The sequence below is a fragment of the Suricata suricatta genome, chromosome 12, assembly GCF_006229205.1.
Source record: "Suricata suricatta isolate VVHF042 chromosome 12, meerkat_22Aug2017_6uvM2_HiC, whole genome shotgun sequence".
Classification (NCBI taxonomy): Eukaryota; Metazoa; Chordata; class Mammalia; order Carnivora; family Herpestidae; genus Suricata; species Suricata suricatta.
The window spans coordinates 7,645,310-7,656,250 of NC_043711.1; the positions used below are offsets into that span (position 1 = coordinate 7,645,310).

The 10,941-nt window shown below is 60.1% G+C and overlaps 2 protein-coding genes across 7 annotated transcripts in view; one reads left to right on the forward strand and one right to left on the reverse strand.

Annotated features, from left to right (window-relative positions):
• Nucleotides 1–8,460, forward strand: part of DNM2 (dynamin 2) — a 56,386-nt gene extending 47,926 nt beyond the window's left edge. For 4 of the 6 annotated variants that reach the window (XM_029916388.1, XM_029916392.1, XM_029916387.1 and 1 more), the window contains 5 exons: nt 2,040–2,151; nt 2,646–2,810; nt 5,605–5,837; nt 6,726–6,968; nt 7,558–8,460. In XM_029916388.1, the coding sequence (XP_029772248.1) occupies nt 2,040–2,151; nt 2,646–2,810; nt 5,605–5,837; nt 6,726–6,968; nt 7,558–7,627 (823 nt within the window). In that variant the 3' untranslated portion in view covers nt 7,628–8,460. The remainder of the gene's footprint in view (nt 1–2,039; nt 2,152–2,645; nt 2,811–5,604; nt 5,838–6,725; nt 6,969–7,557) is intronic. The other 2 variants (XM_029916390.1, XM_029916389.1) reach the window with 1 other exon arrangement.
• A 573-nt stretch (nt 8,461–9,033) lies between these two features.
• TMED1 (transmembrane p24 trafficking protein 1) overlaps nt 9,034–10,941 on the reverse strand; it is a 2,525-nt gene continuing 617 nt past the window's right edge. Inside the window, exons 2-3 of the mRNA XM_029916396.1 lie at nt 10,632–10,902; nt 9,034–10,039 (exon numbers count right to left, since the gene is read on the reverse strand). Of these exons, the coding sequence (XP_029772256.1) occupies nt 9,821–10,039; nt 10,632–10,902 (490 nt within the window). The 3' untranslated portion in view covers nt 9,034–9,820. The remainder of the gene's footprint in view (nt 10,040–10,631; nt 10,903–10,941) is intronic.

The window sequence follows — 10,941 nt, forward strand, 5'->3', positions numbered from 1 at the left end:
AAGCATCCGACTTCATCTCAGGTCATCATCTCACAGTTCACGGGTTCAAGCCCTGCGTCGGGCTCTGTGCTGACTGCTCAGAGATTAGAGCCTCGCCGTCGCCTGCCCCCCCACTCACGCTCTGTCTCTGTCTCAAAAAAAAAAAAAAAAAAAAAACAACTTAGGGAATCAAGTGAGAAACAGAAAATGGTCATGGGTGCTTCCAGCGTGTGGTCAGGAAAGACCTATCCGGGCAGAGACCTGATGGAGTGATGGCAGAGGGTCTGAGCAGAGGAGGGACTGGCCCCTGCACGGGTGCTCAGGCGCCCCCTGGTGGCTGTCCTGGGGCAGGGCAGGAGTTGGGAAACTAGGACAGCTTGCATAGCACTAGTCCAGGAAGGAGACTGTGGGGCTGGGCTGGGCTGGGGACATAGGGGAGGCGGCGGCTGATGCTGAGGGTCAGAGCTGCCCCAAGTCCGCGTGGATGTGGGTGCAGGAGAGGAAGGCATTTTCTGATGACCCTGAGCTCGCTCGGGGACCAAGCTGCTGTCAGCTGGGGCGGGGGGAGGGCAGAGTCAGGTTAGGCTTGGGGACAATCGGGCTGGGTTGGGGCCACGCTGAGGGAGAGAGGGCTGGGAGACACCAGGTGGGGAGTTGGGGAGCGAGCTCTGGGCAGGGTGTGAACTGGGGAGTAGTTACTGCGTGGCCTGTCCTAAGTCACAGAGGGGGTGAGACCCTGCTGTCTGTATGTGTAGACAGAAGAGAAGGGCCCAGGAGGGCGGAGGGGGTGGGCAGAGTGGGGAGAACTTCAGCAAAAACAAAGTTGCTTCCATCAGCTTGGGAAGAGAGCCGGCAGGAGGCCTGAGAGCAGCGGCGGGCGGAGCGTGGACACGGGCCTCTCGCTGTCCTCATCCAGGAGCCAGGGCCTGGAGGTTCTTCACGATGGACCGACAGACATGGACATCCTCCCGCTGCCCATTGCTCCCAGGGGTTGGAGGCCAGCCTCCTGTTTTGTGTAGGAATAGCTCTCTCCCTGCTCTGTTCTGGGCTGGTCTCAAGCTCTGGGACCCACTTGGGCGTGGCTGAGCCTGGGCTTTGTCATGGGACAGACCCGCCAGGAAGCTCCTCCTCGGGGCACAGCAGGCCGCCTCCTCGGTCCCGCGATTCCCTGTGCGGGAAGGCGAAGATGGTACCCAACGTATCATTTATGAGTGAACTCAGGAACCCCAGAATCACAGTCACAGAAACAAGCTAGAAGCTTCTGTGGTTTCTCAGGACGTTGCCACCGGGGCAGGTGGGCGGCTCCGAGGCGCTCCGGCCCATCCTTATTCCCGAGCCTCCCTCCTCCTCTTCCAAGATGGCTGCCGAGGTCCAGCCACCGTGATGCTCCGGGCAGTGGGGAGGAGCGGGGGGGAGCAACAAAGGCCTGCCCCAGGTTCGGGGCACGTTCTAGACCCTCCCCATCCAGTGCAGTAGCCACTGGCCCATAGTTAGCTATTTAAATGTAACCTGACTGAAGTAAAATGATGTGAGGTTTCCTTCCTTCGTCACCCTGGCCCCATTCCTGGTGCTCACAGAGAATCCGCTGTGGCGCCTGGCCACCGCACCTGACAACACAGGTTGAAAACTGTCATCGCAGAATGTTCCTTTGGTCAACTTTGCTGTGGCCTCTGTGACAGGAGCTCCCCCAGGCAGGGGTGCTGTGGGACACCTGCCCACTTCTGAGAGTGCATCGGGCAGCCCTTGGCTCCCACGGGAGGGCACGGGAGAGGGCCAGTTCCTGCCCGGGGCAAGGAGAGGAGTCGACCGCACCCACAAAAACAACCCCCGACGGATGCTGCCAGATGCAGACATCGCTGAGCACGGGCGCTGTGCGCCGCAGGGTCTGAGAGGCCGTAGGCTCTCCCTGGGGGTCCCGTCAGCCCGAGCCGGTACAGGTGCCGCTGCCACCCAGCTGTGAGCGCCTGGGTCAGGTGGAAGCCCCCGCCTCAGCTCCCTGCACCCTGCTCGCGCCCCCCCTGGGGGCGGGGTCACCCACATGCCTCTCCCTCCTGCTGCAGGAACGTCTACAAGGACCTGCGGCAGATCGAGCTGGCCTGCGACTCCCAAGAGGACGTGGACAGCTGGAAGGCCTCGTTTCTCCGGGCTGGGGTCTACCCCGAGAAGGACCAGGTGAGGAGGCGCCCTGCCCGGTGGGCACACCTCGGGCTGTGCTGACCCAGCCTGGGGGAGGCGTCTCACCGGATGGGTCACTCCCAAGCACGTAGCCCATAGTGTGCTGAGCAAACAAAGGAGAAGAGGGGAGAGGGTTTGTTGTCCTAGTCCAGAAGGTTCTCCAGGTAAAGCCAAGGACAGGGATACACATGGCCTGGGATCCCATCTGCTTTGTCCTTGAGGGGGAGTGAACATGGCTGCCCTCACCCCCCAAATTAACATGCTCTAGTCCCCAGGTGAGGGGGTCCAACCGCCTTGGGCCGTGGTCACCCCAGGTCCAGGTAGCTCAGGCCAGGGGCAGGCAGGGCCACTAGGGGCCAACACGGCCATCAGGGGACATCCCCAGAAAGCAGGTTGTGGGCAGGACAGGCAAGCAGTTTGCAGAGAAGGGGGCTCCCCAAGCCCACCTCCGGCCACAGTCCGCCCTCACCGCCGGCCCTCTCCCCCTGCAGGCAGAAAACGAGGATGGGGTCCAGGAGAACACCTTCTCCATGGACCCGCAGCTGGAGCGCCAGGTGGAGACCATTCGCAACCTGGTGGACTCGTACGTGGCCATCATCAACAAGTCCATCCGCGACCTCATGCCAAAGACCATCATGCACCTCATGATCAACAACGTGAGTGCCTGCCCGCCCGCCGCGGGGGAGGGGACAGGGCCGCCACAGCCGGGTCGAATGACGTTTGTGTGACATTTAAAATTAGAGTGAGCCACGACCTTCTAAACGTCAGAATCAGGGTTCCCAGCCTCCCTCGGGAAGTCAGAGGGTATGGGCCACAGGGGGCTCGCTCCCCTTTCCCTGGGTAATTGAAGTGAACGCCACGTGCATACACTTTCTCTAAGTTTTTTCAGCCTTGTGATGACCCTAAGAGAAGAATACCTTGGTCATCTTCATTTTCTAGACAGGAAAGGGAGGCCTGGCAAGGTCAAGAAAGCTACCCGGAGTCACTGAGGAGAGTGGGAGGTGGGACTGAGGGGCACCTGGGGGCTCAGTCGGTTAAATGTCCGACTTGAGCTCAGGTTATGATCTGGAGGTCTGTGGGTTCGGGCCCCGCGTGGGGCTCTGTGCTGACAGCTCGGAACCTGGAGCTGCTTCAGAGCAGCCTGGAGCTGATTCTGTGTCTCCCTCTCTCTCTGCTCTTCCCCATTCATGCTGTCTCTGTCTCTCAAAAATAAATAAAAGTTAAAAAATAAATAAAACCCAGACTGAACCTGTCCCCAGCGGTGGCCTCCTGCGGGCTCCCGAGACTCACAGGGCGTCAGGCCTCGTTGGAGAAACGCGCTTGTACGAATGTCTCCCGCTGTTGGTTGCTGGGAGGGTGCGGGGGGCTCACACATCAGGCCTTCAGCTCCGCCAGGCGCTCAGGAAGCCACGAAGACCAGCTTTGGTTTATGATGTGCTTGTGAAAGCTCAGGATGCAACAGAGTCTGAAACAAAAATCCCAAGTCCTTTCTTTTTCACTGGGTTCTTCCTGGTCTCCTTGTTAGGCTCGTGGGGGTGCCAGTGAGCCCCTCATGTACAGACGGGATTGATAATACACACGCTGCCGCAGCTGTGAAATTTAAAGTGCATGTGTGCTCCGACGCACAAGTCCCCTTGCAGGAAGTTCTCCCACAGACACGGGCCTGCCTACAAATGGAGCATGTATGTGGTGATGTTCTTCAGCATTGTTTTGTAGTGGCTGAAAATTAGAAATGTCTGTCCACGTAATAGAATCCATCAAGGGGCGCCTGGGCGGCACAGTCTGTTGAGCATCAGACTTTGGCTCAGGTCACGATCTCACTGTTTGTGGGTTCGATCCCCGCATCGGGCTCTGTTCTGAGAGCCTGGAGCCTGCTTCAGATTCTGTACCTCCTTCTCTTTGAGCCTCCCCTGCTCATGCGGTCTGTCTCTGTCTCTCAAAAATAATTAAAAACATAAAAAAAAAAAAAAAGAATCGATCTAATAAATAGCCATTCTATCAAAAAAAAAAAAGAAAGAAAGAAAAAGGAGAGGAAGAGGATGTCCAGGTTGATAATAACTCATTTATAACGTAGGGGGAAAACTGGAGCACAACAGAATATTCTGGAGGGCTCCGTTTGTATAAAGGGGGAGGGGAAATAAACTATCAAGCTTGGTCATTTGGGCAGATGTTGAAAGTTCGTTTGGGGAAATTCAACATCCATTCTTAAAAAGACAATTGGAGGAGTCTTCTTTTAGGAATCCATGTTTGGTCACAAAGGAACGCTTTTTTTTTTTTTTTAATGTTTGTTTATTTTTGAGAGGGGGAGGGGCAGAGAGAGGGAGACACAGAATCCAAGCAGGCTCCAGGCTGTGAGCTGTCAGCAAAGAGCCCGATGCGGGGCTCGAACTCATGAACTGTGAAATCATGACCTGAGCCGGAGTTGGACGCTTAACCAACTGAGCCACCCAGGTGCCCCTCCAAAGGGCTAAAGCCCACAAACTGAGATCATGACCTGAGCTGAACTTGGACGCTTAACTGAGCCACCAAGGCGCCCCAGTGTTTTTTTGAGAGAGAGACACACAGAATCCAAGCAGGCTCCAGGCTCCGACCTGCCAGCACAGAGCCCGATGCGGGGTTCCAGCTCACAGACTGTGAGATCATCACCTGAGCTGAAGTCAGACCCTCAACTGACAGTCCACCCAGGCGCCCCAAAGCCACTCTGGACCTTAATGGAGAAGCTCGGGAAGAATTCCCTCGAAAATCGAGAACAAGTCGAACATCTCCCCTTGTGTTGAAAGCTTTCTTGTAGAGTCACTAATGTGGTCAGATTAGAAAAATCACGGACAGGTAGGAGTGCTGAAAAATAGGGAAGCTTGTTCCTATGTGTAGAAGGTCATGTACACACGATCACGTGTACCTAGAAATGCAACAAAAGTAACCGAAGGATTCCTGTATCCTGTGGGAGGTGTTGGAAGGAACAAAGTATAAAATGAAGAGAAACAGTAGTGGTGGTGGTGTTTATTTTTTTTTATTTTAGAGCAAGTGTGTGCTAGTTGGGGAGGAGTAGAGGCAGAGAGAGAGCGAGAGAGAGAGAGAGAGAGAGAGAGTCTTAAGCAGGCTGCGCCATAAGCAAGAAGACCCTGGCGTCATGACCTGAGCCAAAATCAAGAGCTGGGACACTCAACCGACTGAGGCACCGGGCGCCCCTTTTACACACTTTTTTTTCTGGCAGAGAGGGAACTGGTAGTTTTTTAACAAAAGCCAGTCCACAGGTAACTGACGGGAGGAAAGAGGCAGGGACCTTGGGCTAAGTCTCATCACCAGCGTCTGGGGACATGGGCCTGAAGAGCGCGTGAAGGTGCAGACCCCTGGGGAGAAAGCCGCCCGCCCGCGTCCTGCGGTCCAGGGAGGGGCAGGACGGCCTCGGGTGTGGCCGCAAGCCCCGACCGCGCCCCCTTTGGCCCCCAGACCAAGGCCTTCATCCACCACGAGCTGCTGGCCTACCTGTACTCGTCCGCGGACCAGAGCAGCCTCATGGAGGAGTCGGCCGACCAGGCCCAGAGGCGGGACGACATGCTCCGCATGTACCACGCGCTCAAGGAGGCCCTCAACATCATCGGGGACATCAGCACCAGCACCGTGTCCACGCCCGTGCCCCCGCCCGTCGACGACACCTGGATCCAGAGCTCCAGCAGCCACAGGTCCGTGAGGCCGGGGCCCCTGCAGTCTGCGGAGGGTGCGGCACGGCGCGAGGGGTGGGCAGGGTGGAGGGGCCCCCGGGGCTGGCCACAGTGGGATCGGCTACCCTGCGTGGACCTCACTCGAGGGATACAAGGGTAGGGTTAAAGACCACCTGTCTCCTGGGGCTGCTTACGGGGTCAGCCCACAGTGGAAGCCAGAGAGGGCAAGAGGCTCGGGCCGTGGTGGCCATGGGGTCATCCTCCTGGAGCCCAGGGCACAGGTGAGAGGGGCGGGTTGGGGATGATCCGCGGGAGCAGCTGCGGGTCTTAACCGGCACGTCCCCTTCCCCCTCAGCCGCCCCAGAGCTGTTGGGTGGAAATGAGACCCTGGCACGGGCAGCGCAGACCATCAGCCAGGGACACCTGACTGGGGGCGGTGGCGCGAGGAGGGCCGGTCAGGGAAATCTAGAAGGTGCCAGCCCTACTGAGACCTCTGGGAGCCATGGAGCTCCGTGGGGACGGGGCGGGCAGCCTGGGGGACGGGTCTGCTTAGGCCCTGCGGGCAGCCTGTGGCCCTGCAGCCTCTGGCAGCAGTTGGACCTCACTGGGAGTCAGGGCTGGGCTCTGGAAGGATCTGTGGCTACTGAGGGTGGATCCAAGGAGGTGGAGCAGCCGGGAAGCCCGAGCAGGGCTGGTGGGAGGGAAGTGGCCGTGGGAGTGAGGTCAAGGGCTTGGGGGCCAAGAATGGGTACAGGTAGTCAAGTTCGAGATGAGGGCACAGCCAGTGCTAAGCGGGTGGCGGCAAGGTTGCGTGTCCCTGGGCGGGACCTGGGGCTTGCTATTGTCACCTGTGTCACTGCTGTGCCCCTCTGTGCCACACCGGCTCACACTCTCTGCTCTCCCTCGCAGCCCCACTCCACAGCGCCGCCCCATATCCAGCGTGCACCCCCCAGGCCGGCCCCCAGCGGTGAGAGGCCCGACCCCGGGGCCCCCCCTGATTCCCATGCCAGCTGCCTCCTTCGTCGCACCCCCCATCCCGTCCAGGCCGGGACCCCAGAGCGTGTTGGCCAACAACGACCCCTTCTCGGCCCCGCCTCAGATCCCTTCCCGGCCGGCTCGGATTCCGCCCGGCATCCCCCCTGGCGTGCCCAGGTAAGGCTGGACCCCCCCCACTGCCTGCCTCCTGGGGCCTCTCCTGCCCTGAGCTCTCCCCGCGCCCTGTGGGGAACGGAGTCCTCATTCCCATTTGGCTGGTGTGAAAACTAAGGCCCAGAGACACCGAGTCTCTTGCCCAAAAGTCACTAAGTGGTGGTGGGTCAGGGTGACCCCAGGGCTCCCAGGCCTGTCCTCTGCCTGAGCCGGTGGCCTGCCATGCACCATGGGCTTCTCACTTGGGACCTTGTCTCCTGGTCTTGGCTTTGGTTTTCTTACTTGAGCAGTTGCACAGCCCTGCCCTACCTCGCCCCGCCCTACAGGCCAGGCTCTGTCCTCACTTCTCCCACGAGGGACCCAAGGCCCGGGGTCGGGGGGAGGGGGGGGGGGGACTCACACAGTCCCACCAAAAGTCCCCTGCTGGCTCTCTAGCATCCTTGAGAGCATGGGGCACTGGCACAGGGGGCGGGGGGGGGGGGGGGGGGGGGGGGGGGGGGGGGGGGGGTCCGGCTCCACATTCTCTTCCTACTTAGGGCCTCACTGCCATCTCCCTCCTCCCCCTCCCCGCCTCTCTTTATTCTCTTTGCAGCAGAAGACCCCCTGCTGCCCCCAGCCGGCCCACCATTATCCGCCCAGCGGAGCCATCCCTGCTTGACTAGGCTGCGGCTGCAGTGGGGGTGGGGGGCGTTCTTTGGGGGTCTCCGCATGCCCGTGGTGCAGGAGCTCCGGTGGTCTGGGCCCCTCCGCTGCCCCTGGCCCCCTCAGCCTCCCACCAGGACCGGCTCCCTGCGGGCAGCCCCTGACTCTACCCTAACCTTGGCCCCCATCCCCGGCTGCACACCGCACTGAAGGGGCCCCATGCCCCGGGGCAGCAGGGGAGCTGGGGCGGTGCACTTTGGGGGATGGACCTCCTCGGAGTACCCGAGGAGGGAAAGCACTCCGGGCACCATCTCTGAGGCTTCAGGCTGGGGCGGGGGTCTGGCCCGGGGCTTCTCCGGCCAGGAGAGCCTGAGAAGACCGGGCCTTCTGGAAACAGAGGCACCCAGAGTGCAGGTAACCCGGGGCCCAAGGAGCATGTCCACTTCTCAGCAGCGGGAGCTGCGGGCATCGGGCCAGGCCCTGCAGGCCCCACGCTGCACGCCCCGCCCGAGTTGTAAATATTCCTTCCTGGGCCGTACTGACCACACGGCCCCGCCTCGGCTGCCGGAGGTGCCTTCGCCAGGTCCAGAGGCCTCAGCCCTGCCGGCCTCACTCTCTCCCCCCTGGGTCCCCCGCTCCTCCTAGGTCCCCGGGGTGGCTTGGGCTCAGGGCTGAGCGAGTGGGGAGGCTGTGACGGGCTCCTGGCTCCCACCAGGCCTCCCCCCACGGGGTGGGCCCCAGGTGGCCCATCACTGAGCAGACCTCACTCGCTCCTCGCTCGGTTTGACCACTGTAAGTGCCTGCACTCTGTATCCTATTAATAAACTAAAATAAAGGGAAGAAGCTTCTGGCGGCTGCTGTGTGGGCCTTTTGTGTTGTCAGGCTGAGGATGTGGACTGCTCACCTTCCCCCACCGTGGGGCGGGCCTCCCACCCCGGGCTCTCACAACTCACTCACAGGGCTCTGCTCTGTCTCTTCCAGAGACAGCCGTGCTCTCAAGGGAAGATCTCTTGCTTTTCTTAACACCTCAGGAGCGGGGACAAATGTTCCCCGTCCCCCCTCCACACGTACTAACACGGGGGCCTGGCTGCAGCCCCCTGACGCACCACTGGTGTGGGGTCCGGGACGAACACCTAGAGTGGGCACTCAGGGAGAGGGGACTCCGCCCTCCACCCCCGAACCGCAGGGGTCAGGGCCCCTCCCCACTCCCTCGGTCCTCAGGCCTCCCCTGCAGGTCCCAGGCCATCTGGCCCAGCCCGGGTCACAGTTAAACTTCGCTTTCTGATTTTTCTCTTGTGCCCAGGCGACCACCTCCATCGGCTCCGACCCGACCTTTTTTCTGAACTTCGTGGGAGACCCCTCCCGCCTGCCTGGTTTGCCCCCTTGGGGGCCAGGTCTGTCCCTGAGCCCCAATCACCAGGCTCTGTGATTTTCTGACCATAATTTATTGACTCCAGTGCCCAGGCCAGACCACCCTGGGTTCCGCGAGGCGCCTGCACAAGGTTTGGCTGGGCCACCCCTCAGCTCTCCCGGGGCCCTGGCAGAGCAGCAGGGACGGGTGGTCTTGCAGGCTCTGCTCCTAGAGTTCTGTTACCAGACCCCCCGGCGAGCGCCCCCTGCACTGGGCTGAGGGCTGGGCTCCTCCTCTCAATAAAGTGACTGTCCTGGCAAGAGCACCGTGTCTCCTTCCCGCCCCCAGCCACCCCTAGCAGCAGCAGCAGGCCTCCGGTGGGGTGCCAGGGAGACCAGGCAAGGCACGGGGCCCCACAAACACCAAGCCCCCTCCCACCAGAACCTGGCTCAGAAGGCTAGTAGGGAAAGGAAAGGAGAGTCTGCTTCCCACACCTCGTGCCAGTGCAGGCTGGAAGACTCAGGCTAAGGCACACACATTCACAGCTGGGGACGTGGCAACGGGCCACAGCATCCAAGGGTTGCATTCAAATCCTGCAGTGCCCCCGTCCATGCACAATCTCCAGGAGAGCAGGTGCTGCCCCTGAGCGGCCCCTCCCGGAGAGCCCAGAGCTGTCAGCCAAGACTACAAGTGTTTCATCTTGCCTGGCCGCCCCCAGAAGGGAGAAGACATTTGAGGGCCGTACCTCCGCCCTGACTGTACAGCCTCCCCTCCAGCAGGGCACTCGGGCGGGGAAGGGACCCCCCAGGTCTCACACGCATGTACCCTGCTGCCCTCCTTTTCCCCATTCTTCCTTCCGGGGCTACGTAGGCACAGGGCGCTTGTCCTGGAAGAAGCGCTTGAGCGTGCAGACCTGCAGCACGGCCACCAGCAGCAGCACGGCCACGTTCACAGCTGACCAGAAGTTGACCCGCTCCAGGTTGCCTTCCTGCAGGTTGCGGTCACGTGCCTCGAAGGCCCGCAGTAGCGTCAGCATCTGGATGCTCCGCTCCAACCGCATCTTCATGGTCTCGATGGATTCCTGTGGGGCGGAGGGAGGGGCAGGGTCAGGCTTTTCCCTCTTGGGGAGCAGAGATCAATAAAACTCGGGGATGTGGGGTGAGTTGAGAGCACAGATGCTGTGGCCAGGCTGCCTGGAGTCTAAATCTGCTCTCTCTATTGAGTGACTGTGTGACCTTGAGCAAGTTAATTAACCTCTCTGGGCCTCCGATTCCTCAGAATTGCTCTGAGTTACACGCCTACGTAAGTGTAAAAAAAAATTGCTCAGTAGTGGTCAACAGCACGCTTGCCAAAGCCAGACTGCCCCGGTTCAAATTGTGGCTTTGCCAACTGCTAGCTGTGTGGCCTTAGCCGTCCTGTGCCAGGGTTAGAATGGGGCATTAAGAACACACTACTTCATATGGAGATTTCATGAGATATTTAAGCCCCTTAAATTCCGGCCTCTTCGAAAGGTACTATATTTTAACTGTGAGTTGCTACAAACATAATTAAGGTGGGGGCACCAGAGAGGCTGGGTCAGGTGAATGCGGACCCCAGCCATGGTGGAAAAATGGAGCACGGCTGTCGGAACCGAGAGATCTGGGATGAGTAGCCGCAGTTCAGCCTGGGCGCACCTTGATGTCCTCCATCTTGACATCCAGCATCTCCTCGGGCTCCACGGCCTCTGCCCAGCCTTCAACCTCCTCATCATCCTGCAGGCTGTCAAAAATGAGTTCAAAGAACACCAGCTTCTCTGAGATTGTGCTGAAGGAGTTGTCAAAGCACAGCTTGTAGTCCCCGGCCTCCGTGGGCTCCACCCTGGAAGAAAGACATACAGACACACCTGACCCTGAGTGGCCCACCAGCCGGACTTTGAGAGGCAGGGAAGGCGGTAACCTGAGGCCGCTGGGGAGGGGCAGGGCTGAAACCGAACCCAGGCAGGCA